The sequence below is a fragment of the Meleagris gallopavo genome, chromosome 6, assembly GCF_905368555.1.
Source record: "Meleagris gallopavo chromosome 6, MGAL_WU_HG_1.1, whole genome shotgun sequence".
Lineage (NCBI taxonomy): Eukaryota > Metazoa > Chordata > Aves > Galliformes > Phasianidae > Meleagris > Meleagris gallopavo.
Genome location: NC_139409.1, coordinates 44,800,602 through 44,824,527, shown reverse-complemented (window position 1 = coordinate 44,824,527; position 23,926 = coordinate 44,800,602). Strand labels below are relative to the sequence as shown.

Below are 23,926 nucleotides of genomic sequence, written 5' to 3'. Positions count from 1 at the left end.
TTAAATCGCTGCTCTTTGGTTGGAAAAAGGAAGAAGAAGAAAACCTCGACCACACAAACACGAACATTCAAAGAAACAGGATAAGCACTTCTCAGACAACATGCTGGGCTTCCTCTTTCTTCTGCCCATATCCCTGCAACTCTCAGTGTCTCCTCCTCCTCCAGAAAGCAACCTCAGCACCTGAAGCTTCTCTCAGAGCCTTTCCCTGCCACCTCCAGCTCATGGTGCAAATCCAGCATTTACATTGCAGGGGCAGTGCTGGCTGGCTACCGGGAAAGGTATGGCACTAAAGAGGCAAGGAAAACAACTACTCACATCTTGTGCAAATATTCTCTCCCTCACTCTCTGATACTCCTCTTCTCTCTCTTCAATTGATTTACTTCGTCTGTCATCTCTAAATGGAAGAATTCTGTTTTGCTGAGCAGAAAAAAAACCAGGAGGGTTATATAAGTTGAGCTGTTAAAAACTGCTGTTAAGAAACTGTCAGCTGAGAATAATCAATGTTCACTCAAACAAACGAAGCATGAAAACGATAGCTTTCACTCCTAGGGCACCCGAGGGCTCCCAGGCAGATGCTGCCCATGGAGCCCAGGGCTGAGAGGAGACCTCCTGCCCGATGCCTGCAACCCACAGCCCTAAATCCACCTGTTCTCACCCCAAGCCTTTGCTTCTGACCATCTCTCAGGTATCCTAGCAGCCACGAGATGGGAGGCAGGCAGCACCGCGCTACCTATGAGATCAAGGAAGAAAGGAGGGAAACCAGGCAGTAAGACCTAAGTTGTGAGCTCTAAAAAAAGCCCACCAAAAGCTAGCTTACTAAGGAGAAGTCCCAAGCACTTTGTACAAGAATTTTAACCATTTCCATGACATAAGGAACCCCCTAATTTTGTTTTCACTGGGAAAAGCGTGGCCCTTTTTGCCCATCAATAAACCGGAGTGCAGGAAGTGGCTGTGGCCTGGGGACTGAGGGAAGAGAGGATGGCCCCCAGCAAGAAGCTCTTCGTTTGTGGTTACATTACAGGCACTGCTCTCCTCCACCCACTCAGTACTCTCTGGTTGGTCATGCTGTGTTCCTTTGGCTGATCCCCAAGTTCACCGCAACCTGAAAATGCCTGAGAGTTGACGTCTAAGCCAACTGAGATGCAGCCTAACTGCGAGGCTGCTAGATGTGATGTGGAGACAAGGGAAACAAAAAAGAAAGAAAAAATCAGTCCTTTACTGAAAACATGGAGGAGAGTGGCAATGAGAGACTCACTAGAGCAGGTACCTCCAACAAACACAACCTAAGCAAAGAAAACACACACAGTCTTCTTACCTGGGAGAATTTTCTCAAAATAGCAATTTGTGCCGGAACCTTTTTTGCTTTTCTTTTTTTTTTTTTTTTTGTTGTTGTTATTAATATGTTCCACATACACAGCTTGCACGAGACCAGAACAGCACAACACCGACTGAAGGCAGCACAAAGGCACGTGCTCCCCTGGTGCTCCCTACGCATCGCTCACCTCCAGCGATGCCACGTTATGAGATGAGCAACACGGGGACACTGGTGCTGCGGTGCATGCACGACAAGCAGGTCAGTCACACAGACAGTAACACACGGTGAGGGCAGGGGCAGGAGGAGAGGGGGGGGGGGGAGGGAGCTAATAGATGGGACTGATTCATTTTTGGTCAAAACTTATTTTAGGATAGTTTAAAAATCAACCTGGCCTCACCATTGCATGTTTGTTTGGGGCTTTTTTGTTTGTTTGTTTGTTTTGTTTTCTCCTTTTTGAGCTACACCAGTTTATCATCGGTCCGTACTGAAATCCAGCTCCGAATGGATGGGTACAACTGAAGGAGCAAGCTGTAGGGAGCGGAACAGCTGCCATCGTTAGGCGACACATGGAGAAATGCGACCGGCACGGCCTTCCCACGCAGCCCGAGCCTCGGCGTTCCCCCCGTGGGCATGCAGCACGTCCTGCCAAGCAAACCGCCCATGCAGACCCACACGCTGCCACGGCGCAAGCGGCCGCGCAGGGCTCGGAGCTGCTGCGGGGCAAGGAGCAGTGGGGGGGAGAGGAGAGCAACAACAAAAGAACAACAATAACATCAGTCAGCCCGCCTCCAAAACAAAAGAAAAGAACAGAACAAAATTTCAGCCACTCTCGAGCCGAGAACCAACCTGATTGTCTTCTTTATCAATACTAGAGTTATCTCGCTTCAAGATAAATCGCTTCTGGGATTCTTCACCTTTTTCATCTTTTAAATGTTCAGAAAACCTTTGCTCTGGTCTGCCAGCAAAGTAAAACATAGCAATAAAAAAATCTTTCTTTCGGCTTTAGTTCGATCTTTATTTTCTCAGTGCTCTTTGTTTTCACAGAGGCATTCAGTGCAAAACCAGTCAACATTGGTACTCATCGTGAGATGCGTCCTATAGCTGCCTGGGGCCATCGCCCTGCTGCTAATTGTTATTGCCATAAACAGCTTTTGTTGTTGTTATGTAGTGAGGAGCGGGAATTCACCAAAATGTTTCTCTCTCCTCTCTGCGACCGAAGGACAGGAAAACAAATTAACATGCTGCATGTTAATTTGGCTCCTTCGGAAGCAGGGATCTCCAGCAATGCGGCAGCTTTATGGCACCGAACCTTTGCAAGTAATGCAAAACTGATCGAAATCTTAAGAGCAAAAGCAAGAGCTTCTTATTTCTAACAAATAAAACCATAACTGGAGGGATTGATGGTATTTTGCTAAACAAGTAATTATCTCATCATCGTTAAGTGAGGAAAATATTCCACAAGAGTCACAGAGTATCAATTAGTTCACTGATTTGAACCCATCCAGACATTTATTTATTTTTTAAGAGCCAAACTGTACAAATTAGAAGCTTCACATTTTTAGGTTCATGAGCCAAGAGGAGCCGTTCCACGTTCCCCATGTTCACACCTTGTACAAAAAGCAAACAGCAAGAAACATCTTGTGTTACTGAGCTGGCCACTGCCACCCCTTGCAGCTGACAACAGCAGTCCAGGATGTGCCAGCTCCTGGACCCCAACCCTAATAACATGTCGTGTCCCACTGATTTCAGCAGGGTGACCAATGATCTGGAGACATGAAGAGCTGGAATTCATATACTATCAACCACTGATAAATCACGAGCTGGTTTTGAAAAGCTGAAGGAGCACGGACTGCTTCCAGCAGTGGCACCCTGAGGAGATGCTTGTGCCTACTGAATAGACCTCCACAAACCAGGCACAAAACTGCCATCGACAGTAATGCACCAACCATGAAGAAGTCAAAGGTAGAGTTGAGAGAATTCAGTGACTTCATAAGTAACGTTTGAAAGCTCTCTGCAAACTTTGAAATGAAAGTCTAAGCTTTGCTTTATTCCAGAGTGGAAAATTAAATCCTGTGTGTAAAATCAGCCACCATTTTGTTGTTGTATCACTAAGATTTGTATTCAACTAATTAGCAGAGTATTTCTAATCAAAAGACAGAACATATTCTTGCCATAATTACAGTCCATTGCAATTCACCATCAGGTGTGCAGGAAACATTTATAATGAACTGCTGAAAATTAAGAATTAAGATACAGCAGCTCTCCTGCTTCACTTTCTGTATCAATTCCACAAATTCCCACTTCTGGGCACAATTTGCTTTTTGGTGACAAAGCAACAAAACACAACGGCCAGATTTTCACAGACTTTGAGTGTCACAACATTCTGTCCATCAGCCAGAGGTGTTGGCACTTGCAGATATTGGGCCCACAATGTGGAAGCCAACAGACTCTCCAGATGCCCTTAGAGTCATAGAATCATTTAGGTTGGAAAAGACCTTTAGGAACACCGAGTCCAACCATCAGCACAGCCAACCAAGTCTCTTCGGTGACCCAAAGGAGCTTGGCTTTTTATAACAGTTCCATGACACCATGGGTTGCTAAAGGCAGAGGTGGTTTCTCATACCAGAAATGCTACAAAATCCAATTAATGGATTGCTAGGTGGCTTGTTCTGCCTTTGTTCTCATGAATAAGCGCTGTGTCTATGCAGTTAGAACAGAGGATGTGCACCTGCAGATACTCTGCTTTGAGATCACCAACTGAAAAATGCTGTTTTTCCACTTTTGTGGCTTAGAATGCAAACTAAACCTCTCTAGATCCACTATCACTGTAAAATTTATAGCTATGAGCTATCTGTTAAGGATCTGACAAACTATGCAGTGCACACAGTAAATATTTCTAACTTTAAAACGTAGAAGAAAGATTCAAAGTTACCAAAAGTTAGTAAAAAAAAAAAAAAGGTTAAAAAAAAAGCAACTAAACATCTGTGACTACTAACACAGCTGAATAAACAACATGCTTTTAATAGTTGATGCATTACTTCTATTTTTAAAAATCCAATTTTCACTTCCTTTAGTGTTTTTAAAATGTTTCCACGTGTCAGAAGACGACTGGAAGGAGAAGCATGAGATCAAGCCACAAGCCAGAATTAATGAGCTGCTGGTGCCTATTAATAAAATTAATCTACAAGCCCAGTATGTGATTGATCCTCAGTTGTGAAAAGACATTTGTTTGTTCAGAACATGATGGAGCACAGCAAGGCTATGGGAGTCTACTATGTGAGTACAAACACAGTATTTCTCCTGGTGAAATCTGCTGCACTAGTTTATGAATTTGAAGGTGAGCCAACAGATGGAAAATGCAAGAAAAAATATGTAATTGTGTGTAAGATTCAGCATACTGTCAATATACTAATAAGATATATAGTTACTGCAACGCAGTAGATACAGAGAATTCATCTCATGCAAGCCCTAATTGATAAGAAACCACATTCACTTTTCTTCTATGCTTTTTTAGCACTGACAATGAAGAGTTTGCACAATGCACTGGATTGTGTTCATGCATGTAAGGGAGTGAATTTATCAAGCTTATTTAGAGCGTTGATCTAAATTAAGGTCTTAATCCAAAGCATGGAATGAGTTCATTTCCACAAAATAACACAGAATCTGGAACTTATTCACTACTGCTACCATACTAGACACCTTGAAACCCCAACCAAACCTTAGTTTAATTCCAAGTAGTAAAAAGCTTTTGAAGACACTGAGTATTTCTGAAGACCCTGCATATTGCAACTGTCTTCCAGACACACAAAGAAAACAAAACAATACCAAAAATAAAAACAAAACAACAACAAAATGCTAAAAGAAACAAAAAACCCCACAACCTACATTATTTATCATTTTGAGAGGTTAATCCCAATAGATCCAGTGTACCTGTGCATTTACGTGCTAACAGAAGTGTGCAAGGAAACAAATTTGCAAATATATGCTTACAAAGATTGCTGCCCACATGCATGACAGTCAGTATTTCATTTAGTTCCCATACCCGGGGATCAGTGGATCACTTGAGAATCTCAAATTCCACTGCTCCACAAAAGCCAATTCCCTTGAAATAAATGGGATTTTGTGATTTGGGGAGCATACTGAGAAAATCTGAATGCCTTACAGGCACAGAAACCAACACATAGGAGGGGGAAAAAAAAAAAAACTGCACAGAAGAAAAAAAAAAAAGTTGCTTTTCTTTGATATAACTTTTTTGATCACCCAAATATTTCTTGGTCAACAGTATTGGTGTAAGTAAACCATCTGATCTCTAAAGCACAACTTCACAAAACCAGAAATTACACATGAGCTCGTTTAGCATTTCCTACAAGTTGAGAGCTATGAGTATCAATTAAATACTTGTCTTTCTGGCAGTGTGTTTCAGAGCAAAAAGGAGTATATTCCCTTCCTTCCAGTGAAGTTTTTATGCAGTTTGCTACGAAATTACGTGACAGTTTTGCCTTTTAAGACAAACTGGTTCGCAGAGTAAAACACTGCTCTTTGCATCCTCAAACAGATGAACATTTTGTGTTAGCATTTTATAGTCCCTTAGAACACAACTGCAGTCCCTAGTTAAGCAAGAATCCAACCAAATAGATTTTTCTGGATGACAAATTTTCCCTACAACTAAACTTGCATTTAGGAAAGAGGAAAGCTGGTAATAATTAGGTAAACATTTCTGTGTGTCAAAGTTTTAAAACAAGTTTAGATTTTGATAGCAGCATCCATTATAAGATTTTTCTGCTGTCATTATGGTGATTTTAATGTGAACTACTTCCATTCTTCCATTCATTTCAGCAGAGTTCCTCTCAGTTTATCTCAGTATGACAGAGAACAGAGTTGTCCCCCAGGCATACTCCTTAAAAGGAATATTTAAAGAGAATTCCCATTATGTGCTCATTTTATGCTTTTCATTCCAAGTTAACCACTGTAAGTAGCAATGTAAAAAAAAAAAAAAAGAAAAAACCCAACCCCAAACGACTATCTGAGTGTCCTAAGCAGGTATTCAGCTTTGAATCAAATTACAGATTCTAAAAACATTTTGCAGAGTGGTAACAGCCCATGTATCCTGATGGCTAAGGAAGTCACAGGGCTTTTGGCTGTGTCACGTTTAGAAACCTTTTAATGCACTTTCATAAATCTGTATTTATACGGGAGATACGAAATGAAATCGTGGGGGAAAAATAATCTACACTCATTTAAAGTAAGTTATTTAGCTCTGAAAGAACTGGTTAAGAAACGGGAAACAGAGATACCACACACCAAAAGGACAAATGAAAAGAGACAAGCACGAGCTCTGAATGCTGCTCTTCTAAGACACAGTCACTGCATCAGCAGAGCACAGAGGCAGCGTGGGATTGTCAGGGCTGAATTACACAGCACATAAATCTTTATTAGGTGGCATACGTTTCTGACAGCACTATGGCACGCAGGCCTCTGCAGCACAAGATGCCTTCAAGAGGAGCAACAACCTCCCCACGTGTGGAAAAGACAGTTTACCAGCACAGTGCCTGATAAAGGAAAAAATCTAGCAAGTTCTGTAGTGCACCTCATCTGTAAAAAAACCTCCCAGGTTAGAAGCGAGGCAGCTGTATAAAGAACACAGTATAGGAAAGCGAGTTCAAAAGTGGAGATCGCTGTGGTGTGCACAAGCCTGAAGGAAAAAATCCACCAGCTTTGCATTTGCAATGTGATGTTCATTGAATGCGCTCAATGGGAACAGGGCATTAACACTCATCTCATGAATGGCAATGCAGAAGGGCAGATAGGTAAAGTAATGGGGCTAGGAAGGGGCAAAGAGCCCCCTGGGTACCCGCAGGATCATCATCTGGCAAACACAAGTAAGTGGCTCTGTGTTCTTCCATAAGCACACCATCAGGAGAGCAATGGGATGGTGAGCGCGGGCGAGAAGCCTATCTGCTGACTGCATAAGGAGAAGTTATGAAGATTTAGGGCGCTGTTATGAAGGTGTTCTGATGGCTTAACTGCATTTTCTTGTTATTTGCACTTGTCTTTAATTAAACCAACTGCTCGGTCCAACATCACGTTGGCCTCTATTCTGCAGGCATGCTGTTGCACAGTATGGCATCCTTTCTTGCTTTGCTAGTTTGTGAATATCTACTACATCTGCCTGCTGTGCTTTTTTGGTTTTATGCTGGAGGCTCTCCTAGTGCTCTGCATTATAGCCACAATAAAACTACATAAGCATTACTTTTTGGGCCAAAACTCTATTATCTGCAGTAAAAAAAAAATGACTTCTTTGATCTTGAAGGCATGGGGATACATTCTGCGAGTTTGAGAATTTACAAAAGTTGGAAGCAAATACTACCACTGTCAAATGGCACCAGCAAAATGATGTAAGGCAGAATTACAACCCTGGAGCTTGAAATTCTTTGATTATATTCCCTCAGAACAACAGTTTTGAGAATAAGGACAGAGTATTTTTCAGGGTTGATGGATGCTCTAACAGTTTTTAAAAGTCAGAGTAGGAATTTAAATACAGATAATTGTTAAAGCACAGTGCACTTCTATTATCATAACTTAACGCTTAAAATCACTCAAGATGGCATTTCAGGCTTTTGGAGGTTGATGCCTCATTAACAGATTGCTGCTTTTATACTATGAGTCACTAAGAACTTCTGTTACGATGACAAAAGCACACTGAAAGCCATAAAAAAATATCTATCCTGTACAAGGCAGTTGGTAAAAGGTGCTGCCTTCTCCAAAGCGCAGGAAAAAGAAACCTCAAATACCAAATGTTACATTTTTCCTGGGTAAAGACTGTACATTCTTAGCATTTTTCAGAACTGCAATCTGCAATCTAATCATGTTCTCTATTTATGACTGAACAACAAGGATATTAAATGTCACAAGTGATTCTGATAGGCATTCTCCCTCTCTCATGGAGATGATCAGCCTTCAGATAAATCTGACAGGATTGAAAGGAACAGAGCTGGTAGTACAGCATGGAAGTTATGACTTTTTCTTGTTGCTCACAGAGTGAGGTTGATTCTGTCACCCACCCACACTCTGAGAGCAGGCAGGTAGACTGCCACTTATGAAAAACCAAAACCCCTCAACCCTTCAAAATGTTCTGCTTTGGTACCCTAGCAGGATGATTCCTGTGCGTTTGGCACCAGCAGTGCTTCCCACTATGAAAATGATGGTTAACCTGGAGGCTGCAGGATGGACAAAGATAACGCACTATGAATCTCTTCTGTGACAAGTTATTCTGTGTGAGGACCAAGGAGGGGGCCAGATCCTGCAGTCTTTCAGACTACACAGTATTTTAAAAAATCTGATCTAACCTTAGCATAGCACAGCTCATGACTCTGACAAGCTTTCCTAAAGCTTAATTCCAGATAGCCATTCTGTTTTCATCTACAGATGCAAAAGCACAGTACTCACTTGAGAGTTCACCTGAACACAGACTTCAATATTTGGCCTGGTATTTTGGGGCCAGAATACTCAAAAACTGCTCTGAAAGCATGAGAGAAGCCAGCAAGCCAAGGGTACTCTGAAATACCAGCTTTTCTGCTATCTAGGGCTGAAATACAAAGCCTTCTCTCTCAGTCAGGGACCGTTCTAAGAGCATTCAGATACTTCACTGTCCTCCTGTAATCAAACTAAGATTACTTCTATGGCTCAGGAATTTGCTTCTCCTGCTGCCAATCCCCTGGCTTGGATTTAGTTTTTGATAGCAGGATTTGTATCTAGACTTCACTGGGTTTTGCAAAGCAACAATTTATTTCCAGTTAGTAAGGTCACCTGAGTAGTAACATTGCTTACTGTGGAATTCATTAATATTTTGTTATAAAGACTAGGCGTTCCATAAGTAGAGGAAAATTAGTGTTGCATAACTGCAGAGACCCATTTAAAATTACATTTTCACATCTCAGAAGTTCCAAAATCAACATGGAAGAGAGCAACAAAAGGAAAGCGAGGCTAAGATTTGAAGGCTTCCACTGAAGGCAGCAAGGTGGTTCCCCAAAAGCTAATTGAGAAACTACTAGCGCTAATGAAGAAACCACTAGTCCTCTTCAAATACACCATGTGTACAAAGCAGTGCTCTGCTGCATCATAAATTCTTGTGTTTACTTCCACTCCAGGTCATGAGTGTTTTCTGCAGCTCCAGCAGGAACAGTCATGGACCAGAAGCCATTCCACGACTGATCACTGCCCTGAAGTGATGGTTTTTAAGAACTTGTCAGAGACAGCCTACCACGTTCATCTTGGAGCAGGGAGCAGAAGCAACTGACTTGGCTATTAAAGAAAAAAAATCTCAAAAATCATTACATTTTCTCCATTTTCAGTGATTATGTCATATTTCCTACATTAAACAAGAGGCAGGCAACAGAATGGTAAAAGACAATCACTGAGAATAATTTTGACCATCTCAAAAATTCCCTTGCTCACTAATCAGCCCAAATGTTATTTCAGCCACTACAGAAGGAATTAACTGAGTAAATCACAGATGCCATTTCAGATTTCCAGACCTGCCTGCAATGATTCAAAAATATAAACAGCCCAACAGTAGCTTGATTAACAGACATTTTCCTGCTACAGACTGGATGAGCACACAGAGACACTGGTTAACAGTGATAAAATATGCACAAGCTTCCCTCAACTGAGCTGTCTCCTGTTATTCCATAGCATTCTTGGCAACCTTCAATTTCCCCAGCACAGCCCAGGTGACCACGACCTGCATGTGTCAAAATTTGCATTATTAAGGAGTGGGACTGCAAGGATTAAAAACCCAGAAAAATAATACATTTCCTCTAATTAATGCTTAACTAATATTTCATTACACTATACAACAGCTGTAAATTACACGTCCACCTTAATTACAAATAATTTAGTATTGATAAATTACATTAGATGAAAATTTAATACTGGAGCTATTAGAACTGGTTCATTTACCCTAACATCTCATTTGCAGAGTAAGACATTTCCATAGCTTGCAACTGTATGGCAAGCAATGATCGAAGTATGAACGAAGACAGTATTTAAGAGTCATATTCAGCTCAGTCCTTCACATACCAACTATTTTTTTTTTTTCTATCTGACATGTAAGACAGGCATGAAACTAAAAAGAGAGAACATATATTGAGAAAAAAAAACAAAAACAAAGGCTGTCCTAACTCAAGTCGTGTTAATCTAAAGAAAATAAACAATTTTCAAAAATTAGTAAGACTGGGATCAAATAACCTGAATCTCTTCCAGAGGTTTCTTCCAGAGAAGAGATTAAGCACCAAGTACTAAAATGATGAATACTCAACCCCAGATAAGGCATTCAGAGAGGACTGCACTTTATAACTGGAACAAATGGCTGTAGCATAACATTAACATATTGCTAAAATGCCAATCAGCTGGTAACATGCACAGGACTCTGCTGGAGGTGGATGAACCTCAATGTGAGATGTCTAATCCCTCTTTATGTTCTTCCAAGAGTTTCTTGGCAATTTCCTTGCTTGTTTTGGGATGTGAAAGCCTTCCCCTGCAGTGGGGTAAGGCCAGAAATAAGAGAAAGGCTACAAGCTGAGCATCACAGCATTGACTTCTGGGACACCAAGCTTTTCCATCCTAAATACTATTCCTATTCCCTTAAATTTCTCAATACATTCTAAATTTAGTCATTATTCAAAAAATGAACGTGTCCAAGAAATAAAAATCCAAGAAAATTATTATCATTCGTTACTTTAAGTCTACATATACAACTATGTACCTACATATATACTCCATAGCTATTGCTGTGTGTTTTTATTTGCTTTAATCAATGTTTTTAGTAAATTCTTAGTTGCTTAATGTTTGTCTTAAACTGGAACAAAATATCTTGGCCAATTATGGTGTTATTGCTCACTTAGATAGCTTTTCCATTGAAGTTGCACGCAGCTACTACTCACCCTTACATTTCTGTCTATGTTCACACATGACTCTACTATACTGATTGGACATCAACTATATGCCAGAAGGAATGTGTAGATATCCCCAGCTTCTGCTTATTTCATAGTAGGTGAGAAAGAACTATGCTGTAGTGAGCATGGGAAAGAGGGAACCACAATAGAAAACAGAGGAACACAGCTGACTTCGAGCTCCCTTGAAGAAAAGTAACATAAACCACAACAGAAAGGAAATAAAAGCAAAAATAATGCTGTTCATTTGTTTTCCTGTCTCATGTGGCTAACAAAAGTGATTCTGTTCTCATGAGATGATTACCCCTTGCATGCGTGACAAGCAAGGATGCCATAAGGAGCTTCAGTGCAGGTGCAAGATCATACAGCAAACGGCTTGCCAGACAAATGCCCTGTGTTGCAAAAGGAAACAAAACAGAGAAAACCCCCAGCAACTAGAAAAGCAGTTTGTGCTTCAAACTCTCACAAACGATGATTGCTTTGACTGGAATCTTGCAAAAAGTAAGGTATATGCATTCAGGTACACAGTGTAACTACTGCCATATATCTGAACAAAACCCAGCTGCTAGCAATTGTGTGTGGAATACACTCTGCCTTTCCCATCAGCAAACAAGCACTTAAAGAAATTGAAGTCACTTACACCAAGCAACCACGAACACCTTATTCGCTCAAGGGGAAAGGGATACTTTTGCTACATGCTCCAAATGCCATTACGTTTGGCATCTCAATAAAGTCTTCTTGGCACCTCAGTGTAGAGGAAAAAATCCTTTTGAAACTAATCCTGGTGGAAATAGTCATCATTCAGTGCATATCATGTTGCTGATACTGAAGTTCAGATTCTAGTCATAAAATGGTGAAATTAGCACAGCACACCTCTTCTAGCACAGATGATATCCACAGAAAGATCACTTAGTAAATACACAAAAGAAAATCTGAGAACTTCATCTCTCTGCAGGTGAATCAAATCCCCCTTACATAGAGGACATAAAATAGCACAGGCTAATAATCTACAAGACTAACTACGACACACAAAGTGCACATTTTATGCATGTCACCTGCTGATACAGTTGAAGTCCAGACTAAAAGAAACTCCTGCAATACAGAAAGCATCGTAGTACTGCCCAGAGTTTTTAGGGGCATCACAAAGGGAAAAAATCCCTTCTGACTGGGCCAGTACTATATCAACATTTACATACTGACAGCAGGAAAGAAGAGAATCAGATAGCACAATGATTACCATGACGCTCTTGAAAACAATTAGCCATAACTGACGATGTGAGTATTGGAATAAAGTTCGTAATAGGTGTGTTACACCCTCAGAACGTATGAAAATGTCTAAATAAAATCAATTACGAAACACAAGCACTCCACCTTCTCCATTCTGATGAACCTTGCCACTCATGCAGATACAAAAATGTACACGAGTGCATGTGTGGGCTGTGGCACAGATACACCTGTCACATATGGGATGATCTCAGCTGAATGAAAGCCCTCGCCAAGCACTCAAAATGCACTTCCCCTTCATTTTTCCACCTATCACCATAACATAATGAATGAATTTGATTGAACTGAGAGGTATTACTATATGAATAGTTTTCATGTAAAGCTCCTTCAGTTGTCTGATAGGAATTATGAAGGTACACAGAATAGAAGGCGACACGTACACATTTTTTTGCTCCAGTTCGGGATGTCCACTCTAATATACTGTTTCTACTCCAAACTTCTGTTGATATCGTATTTGACTGTCTCAAATTCCCTATGCATTTTAGTATATGACAGGCAGACACAGATCACAGACAAACATACATTACAATGCTGGCACCAGCAATTTCACAATGAATAAAGCAGCCTTCCCATTTTAAGTATTATTTAGAGATCTCTGGATCTAAAGCCAAAACAATAACAGGTAATCCTTTATTCAATGCTCACTTTTTCTCATGTATACTACTGAGAAAAAGTTTGACAATTCAGTTTAGGTAGAACTTTGTAATATATTAGATCTGGAAAAAAAGGATATTTCTTTTTTGAAATTCCTTCCCCCCCCCCCCTTTTTTTTTTTTTTAATATTTACTCTTAATTTTAAAAACCATAGTGAAAGGTAATTTTAGAACTCACTTTTCTATAACGAGAGCTCAAGAACTTTTTGAAGCACTTTGCTAGTTTGCTAGTTTAGGTCAACTGTGTCTTAGAATTTAATTTTGTAAAAAAATACATCATAAATGGTATGGCTTGTTCATATTTCAATAAATAACAAAAACACCTTAGATTAAGCCCCTCATTTTTAGTAGTTTTCAGATCGCAAAGCAGTCATTAAGATATAACTGCTGTTTTAAGGGAGGATCCATTGAGAGTTGACTAAAGCTCAAAGACTGCAATCCCAGAGAGAATCAAATCCTAAAGCTTTCTTACCATCAGTTTCCCCTCTCCATACAACAACATGGTTGTCTGGACAAAGTCGCAGCCATACTTCCAGCCGTGATCTCCTCAATGAGCACCTTCTAAAATTCTACCTCCCTAAAAGTAGCTATTTATTTCTTAGTGTCTCAGGTACCCAAAAGTGGGAGTGTGTTGTCCTACAGACTGCCGTTTGATGAAATAAATGAAATGCCTCTATTTATTCCACTCATATTCCTCATAGTCCCCCATTTGACAGACTGCTCCGTGCTGTGGCACTTCTATCATAGCACTGTACACCCAATTTTACCAAGCAGCCCATCCACCTCGAAGCCATGAATTCTTCTGACTCTTGTGACTGTGAGCACTCATGAGCAGCAAGACTGGGGGACCCCTGCTGAGCAGAGCAAATCCATCTCAGTGCCTGGAGCCAGGGAACAACTCATCACCTGCGAGTGGGAGCCAAGATGTGACATGAGCCTTCGCTCAACTGAGACATAAGCTACACGATGCATATTCAAGCCCACATGGTGACTTTGCAGAGTCAGATGCTTTCTGAACTGAAGAACTCGAGCCTCATGAGAAGATGCAGCTATTTTGGGAGTCATACACCATAAGGAGATAATTTATTGACAGAATGCAAACCTTCATGGTATCTATGGGGCCCTCCATGAACTTGTATTGAACAATGAAGACTCAGCCTCACAGAACAGCATTAAGCACTCTGAACAGTCTTCTAGCTGCTCTCCAGTTTCTCCGGTACTCTGGATATTTTCCAAGCAGTAATTAATAGAATCAACATTTTCCCAGTATTTAGTGTTGATTCTGAACTAAACAAAATTGCTTCTCCTGAGAATAGTGAAACGCAGCACACGTGAAATCACAGTGGATGCTTTCAGATGTGGAACTTTTTGCTGTGTTTAATAAAATCTCATCAACTCTTATTAATACTGGATAGTAACGTCTACTTTCTGTCAGCGCCAGGAACTTGAAACAAACAAACAAAAAGAAGCAACACGCTATCTCCTTCAATTATGGGGAAAAAAAAGAGCCTCTACAAAGCTTTATTTAAGGCAGCATCAAAGTATGGTAAATAACGTACTAGAAGAACCATGATGTGATACGAGTTCCGTATCATTTAGTTATCCACCCTCAAGTCACTACAGAAGGGGGAAAAGTCTGCAGTTCACACGGTGCTCACAGGAAAGCTGTGCTCACAGTAACAACAAGCCCACCCACGAGCTGCCCATTAGTGCCAGTAACCAGGCTTGCCTTCCCAACATGCAAGAAGCTGCAGCTACCCCAAAACACCCGGACAAAGTTTTTACTGTTGAATGGGGCTTCAGTGTTCTCCCCAGAAGTGCTGTTCCAGTGCTACCAATATGAGATGTGCAGCCACACAGACAGGCAAAGCATTACCAGACACCAGTGTGGTATTATCACCAGGAGAAGGCAACGTGGTGAGATCTGTACTTCTTGAACTCCAGAGGTGACAGATATTAAGGGGAAATGGGTAACAGTAAAGACAGAGAAATGCCTAAAAATCATTAAAATATGATCAGATGTGATTTAAGATACATTTTTTTTTTCTCATTTACGGTCTAGGAATGAACATTGGTTTGCTGCATACCCAGCTTTCTTTATTCATATCCAAACACAGCCATTGCACAGGGGCAGATTATCAGATCCTGAGGCTAAGAGTCAGCAGCTTGAGTGCTAAGTTCATTGAGTTACTGCCATTCTCTTGACTTCTGAAAATCAGACCGTTGTAGCACAGTGTATTTAAACCTTTAAAAACATTGATGTCTAAGAGCTACTTTACAGGTGCCTGAATATCTTAGGGGATACCCAAGACAAGGATCTATAATAAATTTTCCATAATCTTAAATTTACTATGCACATGGAAGGTTCTCAAGGCTCAGAGAAATAACAAATACCATTGTGCTAGAGGGACTACCCGCTTCTGCAAGATCAAAACCTGAGCCTTCTATGATACAAATACGTAGCTATATTTATAAAATATATTTGTAAAATGCCATTACCTTATATCTGTAGTATGTTGACACATACTCTCAGCACCTGAGTCTAAGTAAATCACCTAATTGTTGATATGTGAATGAAATAAAGGTTTTTATTTGTGCTACTAATTGAATACAGGAAGTACACAATTTTCAAATGGGGCATTGATGTTTCAATACCAGATACCAAAACTTAATTACCTGGTAGTAATTACTTCCTCTTCATTATATTGTTTATAGGTAAAGAGAGAGAGAAAGACCACTGCTTCCATTACGGTTAATGTACGTGTGGCACCTGGCAGAAGAAGCAGTGCTGACAGGCATGGACATGATTGTATCTTTGCTGAATTAGTCAAAAATCTTGTACTGAGCTTTTGCTAGCTTTATACAGGTTCACCAAGGAGAGCAGAAAACATGCCAGCAAACATTTAACCCGCCAAGAATTTTGCAATGCATTTCAACCATCAGAAGAACTTTATATCCCATAGGAAATTTGTGGTTTCTATGAGATCTGAAAATAAAATAAACTAGAATCAGGAAGAAGAGAAGGGAATGAATAGCGGCGGCAGCTCATGGAGAGAAATCAAATGCTAAATAATCAGGTTGGGCAGACAATGAATCCTGAAGCACAGAGAGCCAGAACCAGGAAAGAGGCAACCTTCCAAATACATTTAGGTTATTTGGGAGTATACTTGTATGGTATGAGGTGACAGATAAAGCAATAAACTCATTTCTGCAGTGAACTGGTGGCACTAAGGAGTCAGGGAATACAACATTCTAATGCAAAGATCAGGGTGGCTTGATTTCTCCTTATTTATCTTTAATCCCTGAAATAAGCCGACAGTGCTAGCTCTGGAGACAACTCTGTCCTTTCCTCCCTCCCTAAAAATTGATAAAGAGTATTCACACCTTATTTAAAAATATATATGTTTACTGAAAAAAATGTCACACAGTCATAGTACCAACCAGCTCTTGTGAAAGGGAACGTGGAAAGCACAACAGATTCTACTTACATTCTGGTATTGCTGGTCTTGTTGATAATTACAGATTTCCCAGTTTGATCCACATTGTGATCCATCCCAAAGTAAGCTGCCACTCTGTGTACCAGCATCCTCTGATATGAAGACATCTGAGGAAACTTTTTATAGTGATTACTGGAAAAAAAACACACACACAACAAATTCCACTGATGATTACATTTTCCTCTGAGCTACAATCAATTGACAATAGCAGTGCATTTCATAACTCAGTGGACAGTCTGAAAATTTCTCCTTTGTGCATTTGCACGCTGATGCTCACTACAAGAAGGCAGAAAAATGTAAGCAATTCTATTTACAATTTCTGATAAGCAAATTTCCACGCACTACAAAGCTCACTATGCTATCAACTGGGCACTACAACACACACATTTGCTGAGACACCAGCAACAGATTGCTGTCCTTCTCCTAAAGGACAGGCACAGAGTGATGCTGGGGAGATCTAGATTGGCATACTCTCCTCTTTCCTCTCTTGCTGTCACAATGTTTTTATTTCCCAAGAGGGCAATTTCTTCCTCTGCTCCTATTCTGACTCTCTACTTTTTAAAGCTGTAGAAACACTTCATTTAAAAAAAAAAAAAAACAAAAACAAACAACCAGCATTGTCCCCCCCCCCCCCAAAGTTCAGTTTTGTTTTCCAGCATGCTAGAATAACAGAGCACACAGGAAACCTGCATGACAGCATATCTGATTGAGTATATCTCTTCAGAAATGCCCATGTCATATCCTCCATGCTGAAAGCTCGACTAATATTTTTAGATCCAACTGAGCAGAGCTAGTGGAAGCCATTGAAAAGTTATTGCAAGAGGAAAAGCAAAATATTTTCATTTACATCCACTGTATCTTAAGCAGACACAATGTGTCAGGACATAAAAGCCTGATCTTGCCACGTGCCAGCAAAAGGGCTCGGAGGATGCTGGGGTCTGTATGAGTGCATTGATCACTCAGATGTGTTTCTGCATGCACATATGACCTCTCAACCAAGTGCAGAGCTCTACTTACTTGTTGTCACTAATAAAATCAATAATTTCCTGCTCCATTTTCAAGAGTATCATCCTGTCCCTGTCAAAAAGAAGAAAAAAAACAACACGCAAGGAACTGTAGCATCAACTTCCAATAGCCATTTTAGATCAAAGACCCAATATGCCAACATTTGTAAGGCAATTTTTCAAGTGTGGCCAGCCATGCTGATAAAAAATGAAATCTGTTTTGCCCTGGCACATCTGAAGAAGATTCCACTTGGCAGTGCTGCATCTTTCCTGACACGACAGCAGACCGAGACCTTCCTTGCATTCAACACAGTCAGAGGGCTTCCAGCCACATGGGGCTGTATCAGTGTGTTGCACAGAACACTGCCCTGACTGCTGCAGCCAGCTCTGGTGTTTTCTCACCATTTTTGTTGGAATATGACATTTCCAGCTAGCCTAGGCTCCTTAGTGAAAAGAGATGCTGTCCACATAAATGTCCAGCATTCTGTAGGACACACATCTTTCTGTAGGCAGTGAACATTAAGTGAGAAGACTGTGCAGGCTGATCTGGTTAAGAGCACAGTAGAGATCAACGCCACGAATAGGGACTCCCAGCAGACACTGTTGCTTTTCTTACTCCAAATATTCTGTATTCCAACTGAAAGTTCTCAAGTGTTCCTTTTTCCTCCCTCTTCTGCCAAAAATTTCCAAGCACAGCCCCATGTGTACAATTTTTGTAAGCTTGACAGAATCCATCACTCCTTAACTCTTTTGAACTTTCTCATTTTGTACAGTTATAACTGTTCAAGGACTTCATCATCTACATCATGAGTGACCAACCTTTTGGCTTGCCTGGGCCCCACTGAGGGAAGAGAAATTGTCTTGGGCCAGTGTCTGCTTGTTGCTGAGTGATGGGTGTGTGCCCATAGCCAGCTGGGTTGCATGAAGCTAATTACCAACTATTCTTGATTGCATGCAGCCTGATCTATAGAAAAGGTTACACAACCTGTAACCTATCATTACTTCTGGATTTTCTATTACATGGCATCTATCTAACAGATTCAATGAAATTAACACACAAAACAATGTATAAATACGTAACAAATCCTTTCTTAAGCCTTTAGAAGCAAATTTAACAGAAATGGGCTCACTGCTCTAAATGAAAACTGTAGGAATATCAACAGAATTCAGCACTATGCACAGGATTTTAATTGTCTACAGCAACACCAAAAGAAAACTACTTTATACTCATATACAAACCTTCACTTGCAATTGTTATAGTACCTCTAAAATCACATAGATGTTATATGCAAGAAGGTAAGAACAAAGACTAGATTTCACTGAAAGTGAAATTAAGTGATGGATGACTGGAAGGGGAGTAGGAATTGATGAGTTTTAACAGCTTTTTGTTCAATTAGAAACCTACCTTCCTTTACATTTTCCCTCACACCCATCTACAGAGCGAATAAAACACGATGTACAGTTTATGGGATTTCTAAGACTGGCAGGTATAACTTCAAAAGGGTCAACTCTAATGCAGAAAATACCTACCTGGGGTTATTCTTTAATGTGTTAATGAGAAACTCATGCAAATCTATCCCCGTTGAGTCTGTATACTCTTGACTGCAATCTGAAAAATAAAAACAAATACTCTGCACTCGTTTATTTCAACAGTTATGATTAAGCTATACTTTAAACCAAGTTCCATTTTCCAGCTGCAACCTGAAAGCATACATTCAGAAAGAAAACATTCATTTGGAGTTCAAGTTAAAGTAAGTAAGTAAAGAGAAATTTGATCTTGGAAGCTCGAGGTGGATGCTCATGATTCCATTGTACTGTTCTACAGGACACAGCACCAAAAGTAGACATTGAAAGAAAATATTAGCCACTCGAAAATCATGAGAAACCATCAATGCCAAGCAAGTCATTTCCATACTCTTCCCTTAAACACCAAAGCTTTTAAAAATGATTTTACTCATCACTTGGTACCACTTCATACACGCTGCACGCACAGAAAATGAGGCGTGGTGCCAGGAGGAATTGTATTAACAGGCTGAAAATCCAGTGACACTTGAAAGTAGGCGGGTAATGGGGACCCGTGACAGCACTCAGAATTAATTTTCCAGCATTGCCACACTGCCTGAACCAAAGGTACGGGCAGATCCGCGAGCTGGCGTGAGCTGTGGAGAGCTCCATTGAAGCCAAATGACAATTCACACCAGCTGCGGATCTGCACCCAGGTAGGCAACGATTATTTTTAAGGCATTATGCTCTAACTTTGTATCGTGGATTAATAAAAAGGTTTTTCAAATATGACTTTGTTTAGATATGAGATCGGTCCCGAAGAAGTTTAGTAGGTGATAATAGGTGATAACAGGTGATAGGTAACTGCAATAATAGGTGGCAATGTTAAAGGTCGTGGCTGGATTTCCTTATAGTATTTGAAAGAAATCCTCTGACATAGAGGAGTGATACTAACCAAGATTACTCTGCTGTCTACACTGCACAAACAACATGTCAGTGTGTTATCATTACCAGAGAGAAAAAGAATATTAGCCAGAGACTTATCCTTTACATAACCACACACACTTACATACGTGTAAGTTCGTATCACCACAGTTAAGTATTCAAAACGATCATTTTCCATGAAAAAAAAATATCCACACCAAACCATTTTGGAAGGTTTCTCACTTTCAAAGCCCAACGTTTCTGTGAAAAATTCATGCACACACATTTCACATTCTGAATTTTCACAATGTATGAGAACGTTTCTGAGTATTTATGCACAAGTAAAGAAATGTATGCTTATAACAGTAATTATAGCAATTTAAATATTCCAAATTCACCTTTTGATAACATTCTGATCTTGTTTTTCTCACTGTTTTTATCTTTTTCTTTATTTTTATCTTTCTCTTTTTCTTTCTCGGAGTCATCTTTATTAGTTTTATCTTCTTCTTGCAAACTAGGAAAACTTGAAAGCTGTAGTTGTATTGATTCCTGTTGGGAAGAAAAAAATAAATAACTTTAGGGCCAGATTCAATACAGTTTCTGTAATTCGCAGCCTGTGGAGATACACATTAAACTGCATATGGCTAGAAAAGCTGAAGCCAGGTACATTTCTTTCCTATTTGAAAAACAATTTCTTTTTTCCAGGAAAATAACATCATCTTAGGAGCCAAATTCTACTAGTAAGTGATTTGAAATCTACGTACTTTTAGTCTACCTACATTAAAGGCACATTATTCTCCACTTCAGTAATTCACTCTCAAGAGTTGCCAAAACAGTGAATTGCACTTCATATGGGTCTTCGTAAGGAATTCTAAAAATTAAGAAATCCCACGTGTCAAATAACAATCAGTGGGAAAAGGTCTGAAAAATGAGACTTTTTCCCCAGAAAAAGCAGATTGCAGGTTCACATGAACTGCTTTGTGCATATAAATTCAGCATCAGGCAGACTGAGCATTCAGGCTCTGATAGAAGAAATATGCAAGCGATTTTAAACTCAGCTGTATCCAAAATGGCTTACTGAGTTACTGTATTGCATACTTCGTATCTAAAAATGCACAAATATTCCTTCAGCTGAGGGGGTGAAGTGGGCACTGCAATATTCAAACAAGTTGTGGTAAGCAAAATTCTCCGAGGCATCACATATCCTCAAAAACGCAGTACTTCAGAAAGACTCAGTCCCCTTGAAAGCATGCTTAAGCTTTAAAAATTAATTAAAATTGAGAATTCAAGCTCGTCGCCTTCTCTGATTTGCTTTAAGGAACTTGTTATTCCCCACTTACAACATCACTTATATTGTGTTCATTTGAATAAAATGCAAATTGAAATATCTTGAGAAATATAAATAATGCTACGGTAGCTTCTGAAGAAAACAATCTGATTGTACAAAACTTAAGGGAGCAGACTTATGTGTTTATATTTTTTGTTGAAAAAAATCCCAAAATAACAACATATGCTTTTGTGTAAAAATTGAATTAAGCCGCAGCAAAGCTCCCTGCTAATACAGTATTTAATACAGGAGAGTCCTGCAGGCCTGATAAGTTTCTGGCATCAGGTTAATGAAATCCAAATTCACCTTTGCTGGAGAAAAATCAGAATTTTTTGAATGCTACCAAATACTCCTACTCACAATTTTTCTAAGAACAATAGCATAACAGAAGTATTGATAAAATGCTTCAAAATAAAGGATTTTTTTTTTTTAAGAAAGAAAAAAAAAGAAACAAGACCACTTAATTTAACTGATACTTTCAATATTTTATTTTTTAAGCAGAATTTTGGTGTTTTTCTTGTCTTGAGTAAAGAACAAGTCAGTCACCACAACACATGTGAGACAAAATCCTAATGGAACCAGGTAGCAGCATTAACATGCCCTAGAAAGACAGGAATTGGGTAATTTCTCAGTCTAATTGAATATGGCACAAAGGACTCAAGATGAAAAGCACTGTAAAGTTGAAACAAAGCCTTAGAGCCCATATTTAATATGACCTACTGTCTTTAATCCCTACCTCTGTTATCTCTAGATGACAGTGCTAGCCAAGATCTCAGTGTACAGTGGGTACAAGGGAGGGACTGCTGGCCAGTTGAGATAAGGGGTGACAAAAATGTCTGCTAACCTGCTTGGATGCACTGAGAGGACTAAGACTGTGCCTGCTTTCTTTCACTTCAAATGGCAGAACAATTTCTCATTCAAACCCCATGTTTGGATCAACCACCGACAGAAGACCCCGAAGGACAGCCCTGAGTCCCTGTGCTGCACCGAGCAGAGCAACCCTGCCATTAGCTTTCCAAACAGAGGAGAAAAATGTAACTGGCTGTGCCAATCTCAGGACATCGACCTTAAGCTTCACAATGGCTGCAAACATGCACTTATTGCAATGAACAACAACAGATTGTGCACATAAGCACACATATGAACATACAGTAAATGCTGTCTTACATTTAACATAATGCTTCTATGTTTGGTTGCACTGGAAGAAACACACATGAAGGGCTGTAGAGTCGTGAAAGCAAGCTACTGTGTATTTTGTTATATTTTTATTGATTTTTCTCAATAATAAAATACAGCGTTAATAAATACATTGATACAAGGTAAGATAGTGAACAACAAAATAAATGTTCAAATTGCAGTAATACACGTATTGGTCAATAGTATAACATTAAAGGCAACATTCCTTGTGAGTAAGGACATAGTGAACTATCAGGTAAGCGTTCAAGATCAAGTAGTACAGGTAAACAAGTGTTTTTTCCTTACACAGGAAAATGAAGGCAAGTGTTCAAATATAAATACAAACATCAAGTCTGCAGTACAATCCATACTTTGTAGTTCTGGCAATGTACCATACATTCTCTGGCAATTTATTTTCTGTGCTTTGTAAACCATTAAGATTAAATAATAATTAAAAAAAAAAAAGAAAAATAAGCTTTTTCTCCTATAAAGTGAAAGCAAAGCAACTGGGTAGGCACAAAGCTTCCTGCACCCTTCAGCCAGCCCAAGGAGGAGGCTGCAGGTCCCATGGCAAAGCTGAGCCACGTTCATTAGCCAAAGAGCAGTGAGGGCAAAAAGGCGATTCTGACCTCATTAATCACACCCAGCCAACTTCATCTTTACAAAATGGAAGCTAGGTCCAGGGAGCATGTCATCTCCCGTTATTGTTTCAGAATGGCCATGGACACCCCTGCTGTTCCCAGTGCAATCAGGTAGGGTTGGGCTCTGCGTGCAGCTGGAGCCCCTCTGCCTGGAGTCGGGAGGTTCAGTACAGGTCCTGTGCAGTACATTATCAACTACCATGCCATGCTTAATACATTCTCTTTATATTTATATTCTTCTCCTTTTCATTCTCCAGTAAACAACAGAAAATACAAATGAAAGCAGAACAAAAGCCACACACCTCAAGCAACGCGTGTTAGGCTAGCATATACCTAGAACAGAACAACTGATAAAATAAAACTAGCAACTGCATAAACGTCATTGTAGAGCAGTAGAACGTGGAAAAGTCCCCCTGCTAAACAACCTGGTTTTTGGTCTTTCAAAAAAATAAAAAAATAGAAAAATCTCTCCATATATGAGAGAAGAGGAGAGCTGAATTTGTTTCATTTCAAGTCAATAGAGGAAACTGAAAGTACACTTGAATGTGATTTTCTTTTTTTTTTTTTGTGCTAGGCTCGCAAGAAGTCCCTTCTTCAAACTCTCTATGGCTGATCTGGTTTGCACGTACACATCTCAAATTACATACAGGCA

At 39.9% G+C, this 23,926-nt stretch overlaps 1 protein-coding gene across 19 annotated transcripts in view; it reads right to left on the bottom strand.

The window, feature by feature from the left end:
- The window catches only part of ARPP21 (cAMP regulated phosphoprotein 21), a 186,661-nt gene that overhangs the window by 71,162 nt on the left and 91,573 nt on the right, over positions 1–23,926 (bottom strand). For 12 of the 19 annotated variants that reach the window (XM_010712996.4, XM_085226556.1, XM_085226564.1 and 9 more), the window contains 6 exons: positions 20,529–20,679; positions 19,234–19,312; positions 17,717–17,776; positions 16,691–16,831; positions 2,162–2,270; positions 316–417 (listed from right to left, as the gene is read on the bottom strand). In XM_010712996.4, coding sequence (XP_010711298.1) covers positions 316–417; positions 2,162–2,270; positions 16,691–16,831; positions 17,717–17,776; positions 19,234–19,312; positions 20,529–20,679 — 642 coding nt within the window. The remainder of the gene's footprint in view (positions 1–315; positions 418–2,161; positions 2,271–16,690; positions 16,832–17,716; positions 17,777–19,233; positions 19,313–20,528; positions 20,680–23,926) is intronic. The other 7 variants (XM_085226562.1, XM_085226563.1, XM_085226565.1 and 4 more) reach the window with 2 other exon arrangements.